Source organism: Brachyistius frenatus, unplaced genomic scaffold, assembly GCF_029030835.1.
Source record: "Brachyistius frenatus isolate BFR_SWC_R1_liver_20210118 unplaced genomic scaffold, ASM2903083v1 Contig_6, whole genome shotgun sequence".
Lineage (NCBI taxonomy): Eukaryota > Metazoa > Chordata > Actinopteri > Embiotocidae > Brachyistius > Brachyistius frenatus.
This window is the reverse complement of record NW_027210605.1, coordinates 4,310,001-4,329,195: the sequence shown is the minus strand read 5'-3', so window position 1 is coordinate 4,329,195 and position 19,195 is coordinate 4,310,001. Positions and strand designations below refer to the sequence as shown.

Genomic DNA, 19,195 nt, shown 5'->3' with positions numbered 1-19,195 from the left:
ATCCCTTTATATCATATCTCCACATTTCTTATGTTAACATTGTGCCTCATAAAGCCCATATCACTGAGGTATTGAAGGTGTGCTGCTGGGTTATATGTGAGCACCCTCAAGTGGCACAGTCTGGCATAGCACCAGCCAAGAGGAACCAAGGACTGAATGAAACTGCAGTGTTGTGACATGAATGTTAATCATTAACCTTCGCCATTCACAGGTTTCAGCCAATCAAATCTTAGCATTGCTCTGTGTGTGGGTTTTTTCATCTACGTAGTATCACATGATTGATCCTGCCACCAAAAAGGAGGAGGAACAACTCTCAGAATTGTACTGATAGAAACAAAACCTATATGGTGCAGAGTGTTATATGAATGGATATTGTTTTATAGAAGAAATCTATGTTTGTTATGAAGTATTGTTTTAAACAAAAAGTGCTGTGCAAACACCTTCTCTTGACAGTATACATAGAGAGACGATAAGGCCTAATTTCTTAGCTTTATACAACACGATTATTTAATTGCTTACAAATAGATACTGTATTATCCTCCATTTGTCATATTGCCTGGGACAATGCCGACGACATGAAGCAGTGACACAATGAAAGCTTTTAAATACATTATATAATCTCAGCAGATTAATCAGCAAACTGTGTGCTTACCTGGAGATTGTTCTATATTTAATAAATAGGTTAGTTTTTATAAAGGATGTTTTCGCATAAGTGTTGGAAATATATAATGTGTAGTAGAATGCAAATTCAGTAAATAGGATTGGAATTATGGTAACTTTTTTTTAAAATTTAAAATAATTTATTTGATCACGATTTCATTCGGTCATAAAACAACAGACCTTTTAAAGATGTAAATGATGAGAACCACCTGGATAGAGAGACAGGGTGCTTAGGCTCTCGTGACTGATGAGATCTGAATTATACATAACATCATTGATAAGGGTGTTAATGCCTGTAATCACTTTAGGTTGCCCTATTTACTGACTTTATGTTGAAGATGAGAGATTGTGTGCATTGTGTGTGAGTGTGTGTGTGTGCTTGTGCAGAGCAAAGTCAGCAAAAAAGGCAACAGAAACAGTTCAGTATGATGGACAGTATTGTGACAGAAAGCAAATATGTAAACTAATAAAAACACATAATCAAAAATGTATCTCTTTCCATGTTTTCTATGACTAATTTATCAAACATATTTGTGCAACGGCATAAATCTAGAGCCATATTATGCACCACACAACATACTATAAATACACTTCAGTGCTTGCAGTGATGCACTTACCCTCCCACAACACTCGAAGCCTCTTAATGAATATGGGTTTTAGCATTTTGATTAATGCTGCTACAGCTCAAATACTGTGGAGATCAGATGATCACTCTAGCTGATAGATTTGCAGTCGTACAATATATTGCAATCAACACATGCTGTAGAGCAATTTAAACCAATGCTAACCTGTTACATCACACTGTGTGTTGCAGGACTCCATGCTCTATGTGGGCATAAAGAGGAGGATTAAAAAGTTGGATATGAGATCATACCTATAAATAGACAGTAACCGCCAGCTCTGTATGTTCGATCTGTTTCATAATCTAAAATGCTGCATGACTCACCAAGAGAGGGCGAAACACAAACTCCTGACATGGGTCGACAAAAAGAGCACCTTACACCCAATCCCAACGCGGTGCCAACACACATGACACACAACAGCCTTAAAAAGGACCCCAGAGTTAAATTCACCAGCCCTGATACTCTCAACAAACTGGTCATGACAAATTACAAGCACAAATACATTACTGTACTGCTGTTATGGCATGACTGTTATTGAATATACTAAAAGATTTTGGTGTTATTTTGTCTACTTGTGCATGATCATCAAATGTATTCAAATTAGATTGACTAAACCAACTCAGTGATATCGATAACATTCACTTAAAACCATGGTGCTCATAACTGCTGCTGTATTTTGCTTATGAACTGAACCTTTTAAGTGCAGGAGGGACCTGACTGCACCACAGGCCTGTCAATCAAACAGGCACGTCTAAAACATGGCTTTTTGAGGTTTATTTTCTAGTGGGAAAAAAAAAATGTTGACTTTGAATTTCATGAGAAGTTGAAAGGGAGTTTATGGAGCCGGAGGATTTTTGGAGCCAACCTCTAGCGGCACTCTAGTGGTATTGCAGCTTAAGGCACTTCCGCATCGACCTCATTTTTCAAACCCAGAAGCTACGTCCACTTTTATAGTCTGGCAAACTGGATGCGACAGTGACCCGCTATTGCCTTTTAAGGTGTGGGGTGGTATTACGAGACAGGGCGGTCTGGGGCTGGCTGGTTAGCTTGCTAACTTTAATAGATATCTCTAGAAAACTACAGAGATGTCTATGAAATAATTTCTACTGCTATTTCCCCACATTCTGCAGATATTTTTTACTTTTAAATTATGTAAACAATCTTACATATTTTATCTTTAATTCATTCATTTTATTTTCTAGCTAAATAATTGTTTCTTACTTTAAATTTTTTTTTTTTTGCTTTGTTATACATGTCATGTTCTGTTCTCATTACAGTATACAGAAGAGTTTAATCAGATCGTTGTGAGATAAACTGATACTACTCGTCCATGATAGTGATTTGTGCATCCAGCATGTAATGTTGAACCTAATGTCGCGAGACAGCATAGGGTAATATCGTCTTTTAATGACGTCACACCTGGATGTCTTCTGTGGGATGTTTTGTAATGCTGTCATGCTGTGATGGCAGCAGTGACAGTCTAGTTTGCAATTTCCCTCCAGTAGACTGACACACTGGCCTGCTGAAGCGATCGTGGCAGGCAGACGCAGAAGGCTGAGGCAGCCTTTAGTCACCTCCTGTTACTGTATGGCCTAGGAGACATAGCTGACCTCTCACACCCTCAGCGATACTCCAGCCTTAGCACAAACGCACACGTCACTCACATAAAAACACATGATGCACATTAAATGATATCTAATGTACAAACCATGCCAGAAGGATGCACGTACGTGTAAGTATATCATATTGTTTACATAGAAATAATCAAACAGATCGCTAAATATTAGAGGCAAAAAAACCCTCTTCATTTCCTAAAATCTATTTTTTGGAAGGTTGTTTTTTAATCCCCCTTTTCTCAGGTTGTGAGTGTCATTGTGTACCAAATTATTTGCTGACAAGACATGGATTGGAAACACAGGTGGGTAATTTTTTAAATATCTATCTATCTATCTATCTATCTATCTATCTATCTATCTATCTATCTATCTATCTATCTATCTATCTATCTATCTATCTATCTATCTATCTATCTATCTATCTATCTATCTATCTATCTATCTATCTATCTATCTATCTATCTGTCTGTCTGTCTGTCTGTCTGTCTGTCTGTCTGTCTGTCTGTCTATCCATCCATCCATCCATCCATCCATCCATCCATCCATCCATCCATCCATCCATCCAGATTACTTTATTCACAGACTAATTTGGTGAACAAATCTATGGATCCATTAATGGGAAGCTTAACTATTTAAAACTGAAAGTTTTTTTAAGGGGAGGAAATTCAATGTCTGCTTTGAGACAGTAAACAACAGAAGATATACTTTTTTTTTCTCTGCAGTCATTTTTCTGGTGTGAATAAATATCAGGCCTAAAATTTTAAATCAACCATGATAGTAGGTCACAACATTTGGTTATGTAACCACTCTTTCTAAAAATGACCACATCATTGGATTTGGACATAAAAGATATAAGAGGATGGATCATAATCCCGAGGCGTCTCACGTATGGGGCCTAAATAATGAGGAGGAAACTGGATCAGCCGTCAGGCTCGTCAGGGTTAGACCCTCTTTCTCGTCTTATCCCACGGCTGCTCAGCTGCTCCTGTCATCCATATTTGCAGCCTCAGTGGACAATTTCTTCAGCCGCGGGCTCACTCAGTGCACACAACAACACATCAAGTGAATTAATTCTGCTACTGTGGCAGCGCACTGGAGATCTAGGTCATGCAGTCGTGGCTGTTGTTTTTTTTTTTTCTTTTTGCGGCCACCTAAAGACATGTCAACATCTTCCAATCCTCTACATAACCTGACCTTGACATTGCCAGGTGATTTTCCACAAAGCTTTGTCCGTCTGTCTGAGCCTGCCCCAGACACAGCGTGTTTGTGTGCGCAGGCGCGTGTGCCAACATGCGTGTGGACAAATGTGTGAGTATGCGTGCGTCCCCGTGCGTACGAGTTATTTGTTATTTGGTTGCATAGGTATGATGACATGTGTTATGAAAAAAGAACGAGCCGCTGTCTATACTTAGGGCTTGCCTGCGGCTATGAGTGCATGATAGAGAGGAAGAGAAGATAGAGAGCACAGGAGTGGATGTGGGAGGGTGAACGAGTGAGAGGCAGAGGGAGGATGACAGAGAAGGGAGCAGGGTGAGAGGGAGAGGAGATGAGGAGGAGGGAGGGAGGGAGGGAGGGAAGGTGCAGCGAGGGGACTGTGACGCACGCTGATCGGCTGTGCTCGCTGCTGATTGGCCACGGTTGCTGCCAGTCAGAGGAGCTGGGAGTCAGGCACTGCTAGAAGAGCAGATTATGAAGCGGCGCTCAACCAGCGGCAGTCTCCTCTCATTGTCTCAATGGCTGCACACGCATTCCTCCTCTGCTCCCTCGCCTTGCTGCCCGCTCTCAGCCGGCCCGGGCTCTCCTTCACTGACGAGGAGTTGCTGCCAGGACTTACCTATGACGAAGTGCCTGAAATCATTGACAGAAGGTAAATCCATCTTCTCTATGGCTGTGAACAGAGGTGGTGGTGGTGGGGGTGGTGGGTGGTGGTGGTGGTGTGTGTGTGTGTGTGTGTGTGGGGGGGGGTGCAGGGATGATGGGATGCTGATGTGTTCTCTCTTAGGGTCTTTTTCTTCTCCTTTGCAATCTCTTCGCCACATCTCACCTTGAGTGTGTTTCGGATTGTGAATGCAGGCAGTGTCGGTGTGTCAGACAGAGAGCTGAGCTGCGAGGCTTTGTTTGTCTCAGTCTTGGGGACTGCATCAGACGCTGCTCATCGATCACGGATGGGGCTGTTGTCTCTGTACAGTAGTGCTGGTCTTGCAGGAGGGAGCTAAATAAGGCTAGGGCTGTGGGCCTATAGGAGAGACATAGAGAGGGGGGAAAGGAGAGAGGAGAGAAGGTACAGGGGAGCAGCACGGAGGGAAGGTAAACAAGGATGGGACAGGGAGGAAAGGAGAGGATGCTTCAGGGATGGTCTGCTGGGGTCTGTTTACCGATGCAGTCATTGAAAGAGAGAGAGAGGGAGGGTGAGACAGGCAGAGTGGAGGAGGGAATTCAAGCCGGCCATGTCTGCATAATGCACATGCAGTCCTGCAGGTCAAATCTGGATAAAATATTCAGGGCTCCAACCTAGGGGCACTCACAACAGTGTCACAGGGACAGGACTGAGCGGGCAGCCAGGCCCTTTGGTGGCACCCGTTCCTGCCTGCTTACAGAGACATCACAGCAAATACCTATAATACTGTGCCAAAGCCATGTAAGGCTCTTGAAACTACGCCAGGCATGATGGCTCACACAATCCTCTATAGCGCAAAAGCTTTAAAGCCATAATATACTGCAGTTTCTGATTCAAGGTTCTTTTATAATTGTTTGGATGATTTCCCTTGTTATTGCACTTTCAGCACAGTAACACACTTCAGAGGATGAAAGATTATTACTGGCATGCCTTCATTTATCCCACAACTAATATTATCTTCACACATGTTTGTAAGTCTGGGGCACAAATGACTTGGATTTAGGATTCAGTGTTGAAACTCTCGTGGGAATGCTTTGCTCTGACTCAATTCAGGGCTGTGAAACTCTTGACAGATCCACATCTTGACTTACCACAGTCCCACCGACAGAAACAGGCTACATTCATTTCTCCTGGGGTTTTGAGCCTATTCCCTGGATCAAACTTTGTGCGTAACTCTGCAACGTAACAGTTCCAGTCCCCAGTCACAGCTCGGGTCTCATCTCTGACACACTCCAAGATGCTGTTACATAAGAGCAGCTTTTTATGCCTTCAATTTCAGAGACCTTGTAGTATGCATCACATTGGATAGAAACGTAGAAGGAGAGCTCCTACTGCTAAAATCTGTGTGCCAGATATTATGTGTTAAGTGACGCGGGATACTATTACAGATACTATGTGGGACTAGACAAAGATTGATAGTAAAGAGCATTACAATATTTTTGAAAAATAGTAGCCACAGTAAACTTACTTCATAATTATATATATAGCCTTAACAACCCCATTCATCATCATCTAAATACTTTCTAGGAAACTATGTTAGAAATATTCAAGATATCTAAGAGACGTCTACCTGTTAAAAACAAAATATTGCAGTTCATAAAAATCCAAAATAATTTGACAAATCTTTCATGTTTACATAATTTTATATAGCTCTAATAGTCTCTAAAGTAGGCCAAGTAATATTTATAAAACAATCTAATATTATCCAAATTTGGGTGCAGACTTCACTTCACTCGCCTGGGCAGAATTCCCAATGAAATCCAGTGTTAACATAAATTTCATAACCTATTACACAAGTCACTTGCTAAAGGTATGACCCAATTTCTTGAGCCTGCTACAACACACTGCGATTACATTGTAGCATTCACACTATCCAATGAAAAATGGCTACTGACAAGTTTATGAAACTAAATGGGATCAACACATTAGTCCAAGAATTGTGTTTCTTTCCATATTAGGACAAATGTATTCTCGAGCCACAAAATACTAATGTAAAAATTTTTTAAGAAAAAAAAGATGACAAATACAATATGCTTCAAAGCCACTATGTGCACTCACTCTAGCATATGTGTTTTCTCTGGTTTGTTGATCAATAAGGCTTCACTCTGTATAGTCAACATGCACTTAAATGTTTCTTAAAACTGTTAAACTCAGACCAACAGACCCAAAAATAGACAGGTTATCGGTCAAGAATTCGATTTCTAGTGGAAAATTGATCCCTGATCCCGATTTAAAACAAAGATTAAAGTGGTTAAAAGCCCATCAGCTAATTTTGGCATTATTCTCGTATTACTTAACTTCATAAAAATGTGTCCACTGTTTATTTTCTGGACAGATTCAGAAACCAAACTTAGTGAGAAAAGATCAAGCCAAAAGATATACGTGCAATTCCCTGTTTGAATGCAGTCACAATGTTTGTCTGCCAGCGCAGACGCATTTGAGCTCAGAGGAGTAGGATGATTTAGTCAACTCTAGCACTTGACATCAGGTCAAATTTGAGGCTGTAATCAAAGCTACACAGAAATGGCAGCAAAGCTCTGAGCGGCATCTTGGTAAACTCCTAATGTTTAATCTCTATTAATAAATCTATTAATAGGCCAGCACCTGCACAGTGTGAGATTTAGACATGTTTTCCTGCCGTATCAGGGACACCGTAATTTCCACAGCAATTGATGACTTTTTAATGAATGAAATTAGAATATATTTTACGTAAAAAAATAATACCGTTTTTGAGATTAACGTTACCCTGCAAAAGTAGTTCATCCTGTCCATTGTGAAATACAATCATAGTTGGGGTTGAAATTTCATGTAGGCATAATACAAGGAAATATGAGTACAAGAACACAGAAGATCACTATAGTCTGGTACACAATTGATATACACAAATACACTGATTTTAGGCTTAGAAACCAAAATCTAATGGATAAAAAGGCCTAAACTTATTTTCTAAATATTACATTTACTTCATTTTTTTATGAAAATTCTAAAAATGAACCATAGAAAACAGGTTACTCCACATAAAACGGACCCCCCAGCACTATCCTCCTCTTCTAGAAAGTAACAGCTTGGATGGACTGATCGTGGTTTACAGCGTCTGAGTGCAGTGGCTCAGCAGCCTTTGTTAGCAGAGGCTGACCGGACTTGTTTACAAGTTTAGGTAGCATGCACCACACCTTTTCTCTGCACAGCAGCGCACAGCACAGGCACCGATGAGGGGTTAATAATGAGCTAGTTATCTGCGGCTTGAATAAGGATGTCCAGTCAGTCAAAATGTATTTATTGATTGTTGTTAATATTTAAAATTCAGACACTCATAACATCATCATTATATATTTAGGTTGATCTTGTACTCTTAATGTGGGCATATGTCATGTGCAGGTGCATGTTGGTACACTTGTGTGCGCACATATTTAAAGATAATATGTGAAAGGAGCGAGGTGAGCCAAAGGAGTGGCTGGCTTTGATTATATAAAGGGCCTGTTCAGCACCCAGGCACCGTGTGATAGGCTGAGCCAATGATGAGGCCGCAGCAGTCCTGGGTTGCTGAAATCGCGAAACTGGCACAGGAACAAACGTCTGGGCTTTAGTTAGCACTCACTCACACACTCACACTCGCACAGACTCCTCTGGCCCCTGTCAGCCAGCTGAGGCCTGGGTATAGGTGCACAGGGAGAACTGCTTGTCCACTTGCAGTTGATTTGGTTTGTAATCACTGACTGTAGCTGTGTACTCTTACAGAAATTCATAAATATGTAAATTAGATATGCAATTTAGAAGGTTTGGGAGATTTGTTAATGGTTGCCCAGCCATAAGATCATTAATGTCTCACATACAGTATCAGGGCAGGTTGTAGGTGAGCACCATCCAAGTATCTAAAATTCTACAGAGGGTTTGGTCACAAGCTGCCAAAAGTGTAGTGCTTTTGGCAGCTCTTTTATATAGTCATGTTTACCCAGCATTCAACTGGGCAGATGTAAATATTTGGATTTACCATATACATAAACTCTTCTATTGTTTCTGTACATGCAGTAAACACACACACACACACACACACACACACACACACACACACACACACACACACACACACACACACACACACACACACACACACACACACACACACACACACACACACACACACACACACACACACACACACACACAGACAGGCACATATTTATCAAGGAGTCACACGCATGCTTGAGTGTAGGCTGAAAAGCTTGTTTACTGGGAATGACAGTATATTACTTCCTTCTTCATCAATCACATTTCACAGACATCGTCATGAAGCCATCGTAATCTGTTCAGTTGGGTTGATACTTAATTTGAATTTTTTTGATTAATTGCAAAGGTGCACCTGCTTACTTCACAGCTGTGTGGTCAGGACATCAGTGCTCTGCAATGAGTAGCCTGCATGTTGTCTTCCATGAGCTTATCTTATTGCAGAGATTGATCCTGTGTATGAAACCATCTGTTTTACTCATTGACTTGACAAAACAAGGCCATCCAAACCTCATAGCAGGACTTAACACGGATTTCTGTCTAACTTTAATTAAAAATATGTAGATCATAACTGAAGAAGAATTTTTCCAATAACCACAAAACAAATCTACAATCAGGTCAACTCAATGCCGACTAATGGTAGAACTGTAAACAGGGCAGGTCACTATTTGACACTGGTTCCAGAATGATAAAAGACAAGAAAAAAAAAAATCCCTTAGTCTGATCTGACACCATGGCCAACCGCCTTGGCATGGTTGTTTAGAGCAATGCACATTGATTGGCCAATGAGAGGCGGTGCCAACCAATCAAAAAAAGCTTGAAAATTTGAGCATATATTGCCAAATGAATGGAGCCTGTCTAGATGTAGGCAGAAGGCATTCCTGTGCAAAGAAATGATGCAAAGCCGCAGAACAAATATTATAATCTAAATAAAAGATTTTTACTGAAAAGAGTATTTTGAGATGTAACACCCTGTGTAACATTTTGAGTATTAACTTTTGACAGATTACAGTTACATCTATTTTGTAATTCAAATACAAAAGTGCTTACTCTCCAACGGAGATCATAAATCCAATAAACAAAAGTCGAGTAAATAAGTCTGACAAAGACAGAAAGTTGTTTATACTCTGTTAAATTTCATGAAGAAATGCCAGTTCACAAACTGAATAACATTCAACTGCTACGTTTGGCCTGTGGAATTTAACTGTCAATGTCCATGGTCAAAGTTCAAACCTACTTGTCCTGACTACATTAAGTCACAATTTCAGAGGTCAGTTCTAATGCATTAATGAGTACTTGAACTGTCTCGAATGCTGCAGGCTCTGACATCATTCCTTAATCTCTTCATCTTGTTCAGGGCCTACGTCCCTCCATATTTGGGCTCCAATGGACCTGGCCCGTGTTTACCACTAATCCTAATCCATTTGGCACTGAACTACACAATATTGCCCAGGTGGAGACTGCAGCATACGGGTAGATAACTGCTCCAGACTGCTGGCACTGATACGTCTGGCTCTAACTCAGCCTTAAAGTAATTTACCGACATAGAACCTGCTAATTCTTTCTCATTTGTTTCCGGCTCACCTTGGTTTGTCCTGTAGCTGTATTATAAATGTACCCTGAATTTTTTTTCACAAATAATAATACATTTTAAGAAGCGGAATTGCCATATTCCTTTTTATTACCAAATGTAGGTTGGAGCTGTTCTTCAGCGACGTCTTACAGTAAATGGGGCAGTTCCACCAGCGTCTGTGTTTACCATCGGAGAGAAACACTCGTCACAGCTACTGACTGGATTTTGTGTGTTTAAATTTAGTCTAAATATTCAGGTCATCTTCAGTCTGCCTTCTAAAAGGGCCTTTCCTACAAGATCACAGCATCGGTATTCAACTAAAGATAACAAAGACAACATCAGTTAAGTTCTTTACAAATATTGCTTTTGCTGTGCTGCAATTCATAAAAAGTTTTGAAGCACTTATGGCCAAAGCTGAGAAACAGATTGAAGTGATGCCAGGTGAAACAAAAGACAGATATTAGAGGTCATACCCACTCCACAGGTTTTAGGGTTTACCTTTTACAAGCCCATTATAACTGCCATTTGTATAGAGATTAGTGAGCAGACTCAGATGATTGGTAAGGACAAAACAGGACAGACCTCCATAGAGCATAGAGTGGACCATCATGACAAGCAAAGCTGGCCAAGTCAGAGCCACTCAGTAAGCCCATTGGCGTATTACGTCTTTGATTAGATCAGGATTAGCTTCAAGAAGTGCACGCTATATGAGGTTTCGTTTGACTGCAAATAGGACAGCTCGGGAAAACGTGACAAATTGTCCTTTGTGGAAAATGGTCAGTCCCATGTCAAAGTTTGGCCATTAGTAAAAGTAATTTACTACACAAAGACTGCATTAATGCAACATAGACTCAGAGACAATCTACTGACTTTGTAAACTGGTGTTGAAATTATGTGCACAAAGAGCACGGTACAGCTGTATACTCTGTGCAGTCCAATGTTAAAAGTTGATGTATGTTGTAAAATGTACAAACATATATATCAAATTAAAAGATTCCCTCTCCTTGCTTCTTTGAAGATGCATGGAAATAATCTGCTTTGAATAATATTTCCATAAAAAAAATAAAATTACTTTATTTTACTTTAGAAATTCTTAAAATAACATTTGCATGTCCCTGTGCATTAAAACAAATACAAATCTATGAATATGCAAATATTTTCTACTTCCAAATTACTGGATACAAGTATGTCACTGAAATCCATCTTCATTGTGTCTAGCATTCATATACATCACATGATTGGCTTCCAAACTAGTTATGGTGTCACACATCCTTCTCGCATGTTCACTGTACATTTTAGGCAAGCAAAGATAAAATGTCGAGTTTCTATTATCCAACTCTGAACAAATAAACATAATTCTATTTAGTGAGCGTCAACAGTTTAAGTAAAGTTACATTGACCAAACAAAACATTTTAAGTGGAGGGGAGCTTTACATGTTTTTGTATGACCAATATTCATATTCTGCTCACTTGCATGTATAACTAATGCAACAATACATCTATTCGCTATGTTTATATAATGTATGGTTAGTTTTATATATTTTATAAATGGCATTCCGGACACAAAACATGTAATTTATGAGCAACTTAAAAACAAATAGCTTTATATCTTGTATTTAACCCAACACTTATTTAGTAGCAGAATAAACACACTAAAACCTTGAATAAAAGGTCTATAAAACATGCATAAATATAACACTAATTAAAAACCTATTAAATTTGTATTACAATTCTTTTTTTTCAGTCATAATACTCTCTAAAGTGTTTTATATTCAGTAGACTAGCCTGAGCTGTTTTTTGTTCCTGTGTGGTTGCTGTAGCTATAAACAATGAGCTTTTCCTGTGTAACAGATAATAATGCTGTACATGTTATGCAGCATCATCATCATCAAAAAAAAAAGGAAAACCTGCAACATTTTCCCGCATGTTGTGATCGCAAGACCTTATTGTGTCTTCTGTCTTTTCCACAGCAAAGAGAACTCCAAACAAGTAACAAGAGTCACATCAAGTAAGTAATAAATCTGGTGTGACACAAGGCCTGATTCAATCAGACCTGCCATGGTAATGTTGAAGTTGATGTGTTGGATAGATGGACCTGACAAATGCATTTCCCCCTTAACGCTGGAGATGTATTTGCTTTGCTGTAATGGAATCAGATTTCAAAGTGTGGCTTATGTGTGGTCTATGCACCTCTGTGGGATGAAGTGTGGCTATATTTAGGCACTTTGACACAAAGGTAGAGGAAATGATGGAAACATTCTTTTAAATTATACGCTGGCAAAACATATGTTTCTGGAACAAGATGAGCAATATTTGTAAACACTGAACAATAGTACCATAACTGAAATAAACTGCTGATGAGTCAGTGATGACGCAAAACAACTGGAAATAGATATGAGCCTGAGCAATGAGGTGCACGCAGCGTCTCTTTGTGCTTGTGTGTGTGTGTGTGTATGAAATCGTCTGAACTTTTATGATTAGGTTGCAATCTGCAATGCAGCATTGCAATCGGTTTAATATGTATACCGATGTAATCTCTCACGATGCGGTAATATGCACACATTCCATGTTTTCAGGTCAAGATGGGGAGTTCGGCTTAGATAGCGAAGAGGTTATTTTGACGCCTGAGGAAGAAAACCCACTCAGGAGAATACTGCAGGTACAGTCTCTCTGTTCTTCCCTCGCAATCTCCACCATCAGCTCCCTCTCCCTTTGTGCGTACATACGAGCACACACGCACTGGAACACACCGCGATGCACGCAAACAAAACAGAGCATGCTCACTCAGCCACACTGCATGACCTTGGATGTGGGAATATTGTTAGTCTCATATTTACCAGAGGTAAAACATCTTTGCCACCCACACACAGAACCACTGTGACTGAAAATTCTGTAAAACCACATGCTCTAACAACTGATGCATCCAGGCACAGTTATATTAACTGATTTCTTGCAGTAAGTTTTGCCAAATTACTGCAGTTAATATCGTAGGTTTTAAATATTTTGGAAATGTTCCTTTCAATCACAATACCCCACATATCCAAATCTTATTCAGATAATTAGGATTAAACAGAATCACTTAATAGATGCTGTGACTACACCTTTACATGTGTTGTAAATTAGTTTTGGATTATTTTAAATGCCCTACAGTGACATGCAGCCCCAATGCAGTGAGATACCACACCATTACATGCAAATTCAGAAAGCTCCTGTTTTCTATGCACAGTTCCCCCCTCATTTTGAGATTCGCTGAACTTTACACATAACTGACATTTTATGATCATGATGACACACTTAAGAGAGAGGTGATTTTTAAATTGCCCTTTTGAAATTAAATATCACGGCATGCATAAAAGGGAGGCACTCTGGCTTGTACACCAAAGCAAGCTTGCTTGGTGTAGAATAAATCGCAAGCTGGTAGGTGGTGATATACTCATATGACACTGACGTATGCTCTACACGAGGCACGATGACAGAGATTGGCTGCATATACTGAGATATAGGATGACTTCAATTTATGGTCTGTGTCCCCACTTCTATCAGTTTACATGTGGCCTTCATACATTTTGACCATTTGAGGTAAACTTTTAGATGATAAATGTAGAAATGATCAATTCAGAATAAGAGTGCACAAATGCACAGTTTGTTTTGGTCTTTGTAATGCTAAATACTTTATTTTAAGCCTCCTACTAAAAACAAAAACAAAAAAAACATTACATTATTGTCAGATTATCCCACAATGCTTAACTAAACTCACAAAAAGGCAAATCAACAGTTCAATTCCAAATTTTTAATTTGGCTTGTCCAATAATACAAAAAAAAAGTATTCATTCAGTATTCATTAACTATTTATTAAACACTTCTTTAACAGAAACTGTGACATTTGACAATTCTTCAGGATCCGCAAAACCCTCAGGGTACACAGCTTTAGTCGGCCATATCGAGCCCTTGAAATGGGGTACAGTTTACAAGTATTCATAAAAAAAGACAAACTCTAGAAGTCAGTCAAACAATGCAAAACTGCTGTGGCCCACACTTTGGCTGCAACTGCAGTTTTTTAAAAAAAAAAAAAAATTTTACTGCTCCTGTGCTTAATCACCCTCTTCATATGTTTGCAGCCTTTCAACTGGCATCATCCTGGGATGTCTCACAGTAAGAGGAAGCTGCTCCAGTCTCTAATGGGGCCTTATGGCCCACTGAGTGTGTCTTACAACGGGAAGACCTGCATTCTGTTTAAGGCAAAGCGCCTGGCAATCCGCTACAGGAACCACACTTTTATTGATCTGACTGAGAGGGTCTTCAACCCCAACTTGCCCGTGGACACTAAAGGCTCCATTTGCACCAAGGAGAAAGCCACGTGAGTCACTCTGAACAACTTGTGCTCAAGGAATTTCTTTTGGTTTTTAATGGTGTGAAAAACACTCATCTATATCTACAACCTACCTATCATACAAGGAATTAGGAATAAAATGGTCTTAAAAATCTAAGTACAACATTTAAAAGAGAGAAATTGTTCCTATGAATTAGTGTTAAAAGTTTTAATATTTGTGTTTTTGTTCTGCCGCAGGCTTTCATTAAGGTTTGGTGACGTGGAGGACTTGCGGGGTCTAGTAATCAGGTAGAATTCACATGCTTACTTCAAATATTTTCACAGATTGACCTTTTAAAAAATAGATATCCACCTGAAACCTTTCGTTTATCACTTTGAGCAGTCCATTATTATATCAGAATATACAGCATATAGCTTACAAGTGCACATTAGTGGACTGAGCTGTCACTAACTGTGCTGTCTTCTCCACCAGGCTTCAGATGTCCAACACATTTTATGAGGCAGCTGGTCAAAACTGGTTTACACTAGATAGCGTTCACATCCACTACAACTGGACCCAGGAGGCGACGTTCAACGCCAGCGAGGTCTACGCTCCTGCCACTTCATCCTACCATTGCCAGCACGTCAGCAGCCTGCACAAATATGACACCCTGCTAGTGCCCAGCTCCCACACTGACACATCCGCTAACTGGCACATCACTTTCACTGATTTCCAGGTACACTGTCACACGCGGGGCACAGCTTTTGTTGTGTAACTCTTTTAATTATGTGTGCACATTTCACTGCTATATTGCAGTCTTTCCCCCTTTTTCCCTACATGTGTGCATGTGTCTGTATGTTAGCCATCTACTTCCTTCTGTGTTTGGCCTGTTTGGCTGTCAGTCAGTAATTATGTCTGTCAGTTGACCATCTGTTTGGCAGTCTATCAATCTGTCTGTACCCTGTTTGGTTAGCCATCTGTGTCAACCTGTCCGGTGTCTCTGTGCTTGGTAAGCCCAGGAAAGAGCCAGTTGCCCTGTTTAGTTCAGCCTAATCTCATCTTTCTGCCTTCTCTTTGCTCTTCCAGATCCAGGCCTTCAACGTGCAGTCAGACAAGTTTGCATCGGCCAGTGACTGTGCCACTTTCCTGACGCCAGCCATCCTGATGGGGTTGGTGACATCGTTGATCCTGCTTCTCGTCTTAGCCTACGCCCTGCACATGGTGGTACACCTCAAGCATATCGACCGTTATGAGGAGCACAAAGCCACCGTGTACTTTCCTCGTAGTCCAGAGGCCGAGTTACCAGACAAAAACAGCCTGTGAGGGGGAATGAAGAGCCGGAGGACGGCAGGGGAGAGAGGGAGAGAGAAAGCTGAGAAGCAAGGCTGAGGAGAGTGCAAGTGACTACAAGAGTGAAAAAGTATCCTCCACTGAATATTTGTTCAACAAAATGACAACTTTGCCTGTTCATATGAAAACCTTCTAAGTCTTAACTACTTTAAGTAAATGCAGACCGTGGTTGGATACTTTTTCTTCTTTCCTCATTGACCTGCATCTTGGCATCCATTTTTTCAATAAGGCCTTTGGATGTTCAAGCGTCTCCCAGAGACAGCTCTTGATCCTAATGTCAAAGGTCAAGGTCAGTCCCAGGGCCCTGAAGGACAGCAATGTATACCGATCTTTACCCCAGCCAGCCATTAAAACCACAACAGAGTAGCAACTGTGGCTAATACAGCTACCATCAGATGCTCCTGCTTAAATATGTGTATTACATTGTCTTTCCAGCTTTCATTACAGCATACTTTGTCTAATACTGCTGCAAGAAATATATACTTCAACCAGCCAGTTTTATAGCTGAGATAGCTGTATTAGCTGCATGGCGTTAAAAGGCCGGTCTACTTGGGCTAGCACAGTGATTCCTAATAACAAGGATTACAGAGTGTCCTGAATGAGTTGCAGCTTAAAATAATCAGATAGGGCACAAAGTAGAAGGAGCTTGAAAAGCTTTGGGATGTAAGCAAAGGGAAGTATTGGGAACCACTGGTCTAGCATCTGGCTGGAGTGAATGGACCAACACTACTGGCCCTTCAGAGTCTCTGGTGTCTCACCCCCATCCCTGAACAAGACCGCTGCTTGGGACTTAACTGTGAAATGGCCTTTTACAGACCAGCCAGACGAAGGGGGTTCTACAAACTAGCACAACATTTTGTTAGTTGCGAAAGCACTAACAACAAACTATCAAAGATTACACAAGGAACTATGCTGCACAAGACGGCCCACAAGTCTGAGGGCATGGCAGGAACGCGGGTCTTGGAATGAAACAACTCTCTGAGAGTCAGTCGTGTGAACAAGGGAGGCCATGGGTCCTCCCTCCACACCACTGGATTTGACTGCCAAAGTGAAGCTACAATGGAGTTGTCGTAAAATACGGTGGAAGACGGAGTGAGACAATGTGAAAATGAAAGCTAACCATTACAGCTATGTACAAAACAAAAAGCATACATGTACAGAAGTGTCACTCTGCGGAGGTCTTTTTTTTTATATACAATGTAATCATGAAATACTATTAGGTACAGGATGACTATGCTAATCCTCATAACCAAAAGGATATTCAAAGCTGTAGATACATTAAGATCTCTATACGATCATAGCTGTTTACTATCTTCAAATACTGCACAACTAATAAACATAGGTACAAGTAAGACATTGTGCTACGAGGACTGGTGAAAGTATCAATGCATATGATTTTTTCTACAAAGGAGTAACATATTCCACTGTCTGTCTGTCTGTTTGTTTTAAGCTGGGCCAGACAATGTAAGGTCCAGTTTCATCTAACTGTAAATTACAGTAAAATTCCTACCATAGAAGGACGATACTATGGAATGCCGTCCGCCCACTGGGACTTATAGATGCCATTATTATGCCAGAAGCCACACTAGCAGCAGTAACAGCATCAGTAAGTCATTACTACTGATAAAAACACTCAGCATGACAGTAAATAGATATCTTAACATTCGATATGGCAGTTCTGTCAATCTGTAGCAGTGTGAAATGTGTTCTTTGGTCATAAATGTATCCTGCAAACTATGAAATGATTGGAGACAGTTTGTCCAAGGACCAACTGATGTAGATTGAACAATAAATGATATTCAGAGGAAAAGGGTCTGCTGTGTTAAAGTAGTTTGTTGCACTTACACAGGCACAGTGACCACGTATTCTACTATATACCAAACCTGTTTCAGTTGCCGAATGTGGTTCCAAACATTTTGCTAATTTTGTGAACGAGGTCCAGCTCTGCTCTTTCGCCAGCTCTTTGTCCTCTCCTGAGTGCCATCTCTCTCCTCTCTCTGACCTAAAATGTCAGTACCTCTGTCTGGGTGGTACGGTTTACCTGCCAGCAGCTGTCCAATCAAACACCTTCATGCATACTTCATAGGCACTCACAACCACATGATGATTTGTAATGTCAAACCAGAGCCCCAATGTCATCTCTCTTCTTCAGTTGATTAAATGCATGACCTAACAATTTCTATGCTGCACATTTTTACTTACACATAATATTTTAAAGGATTTTTTGCAAATTTACTTGCCTTACTGAAACACAATGTTATACAAAATGTTTACCTGACAAGATTTGGCAATATAGGCCTACTTATTATTTTCTTCATGGTATGTTTACAGGACACTGGGCACTTAAAGAAGAAGAGGAGAAGGAGAAATGAGACCTAAAATATTGTTTCCATACATCAGTTGAGATGTTTGACAACAATGCACAAAGTAGCTGAGATGTTTCAAATTAATACAAAAAAAAAAAAATCGAGATAAACCAAGTAAAACCCTTTGAAAAATCATGCTTGTGTTATACTGAGACACCTAGTGGCGAGATACTTGCAAGTACCGCTTGACCTTAACGGCTGTATTCAAGAACAGTGTGTAGGATTTAGTGACATTTATTGGTGATATTGCATTTTTAAGCTTACTGAATACCTCTTGTCCTCAGAACCCGCCCCACCCTCCCCTTCCAAGCGTGAATCTACAGCTACTCGCAAAAAAAAAAATCACGAAAGGCTCTCTCCAGTACCAGTGTTTGGGTTTGTCCCTTCTGGGCTACTGTAGAAACATGGCGTTGCAACATGGCGGACTCCACGAAAGAGGACGTAATTTACAGGTGACAAAAACACAACAATTCCTAGTTTCAGATGATTATATACTAATAAAAACGTAATTATAAAATATATAAAATTAAACATAAATAGAGTTAATATATAAAATAAGCAATACCCATTTTAAAGGCGTGGTAGTTCAAGTGCAGGCAAGTGCAAGAGAGATTCAAGAGTGGCTGGTTACAGACTAATGTAAAGAAATATGTTTTGAGCTTTCTTTTAAAATTATTAACTGAGCTCGCTTCCCTGATATCTGCCGGTAGTTTGTTCCACAGCTTTGGAGTGTAGTTGACAAAAAGCTGAATTCTCAATTTTCTTTCGGCTGTTGCTGAGAACCTCCAATAAACC

At 40.2% G+C, this 19,195-nt stretch overlaps 1 protein-coding gene across 1 annotated transcript; it reads left to right on the top strand.

The window, feature by feature from the left end:
• The first annotated feature begins 4,549 nt into the window (after positions 1-4,549).
• atp6ap1lb (ATPase H+ transporting accessory protein 1 like b) lies at positions 4,550-17,847 on the top strand. Its single transcript, XM_069688151.1, has 7 exons — positions 4,550-4,766; positions 12,345-12,382; positions 12,951-13,033; positions 14,493-14,731; positions 14,942-14,992; positions 15,177-15,420; positions 15,771-17,847. The coding sequence occupies exons 1-7, from the start codon at positions 4,633-4,635 to the stop codon at positions 16,005-16,007; spliced, it is 1,026 nt and encodes a 341-aa protein (XP_069544252.1). The 5' UTR covers positions 4,550-4,632; the 3' UTR covers positions 16,008-17,847.
• Positions 17,848-19,195: the final 1,348 nt, after the last annotated feature.

Bases quoted from the DNA above. Each gene is read 5' to 3' on its own strand.
- atp6ap1lb (XM_069688151.1), top strand. From the start codon at position 4,633: ATGGCTGCACACGCATTCCTCCTCTGCTCCCTCGCCTTGCTGCCCGCT. The intron at 14,993-15,176 runs GTAGAATTCACA...CTTCTCCACCAG, and splicing joins TTGCGGGGTCTAGTAATCAG to GCTTCAGATGTCCAACACAT. The intron at 15,421-15,770 runs GTACACTGTCAC...TTGCTCTTCCAG, and splicing joins TCACTTTCACTGATTTCCAG to ATCCAGGCCTTCAACGTGCA.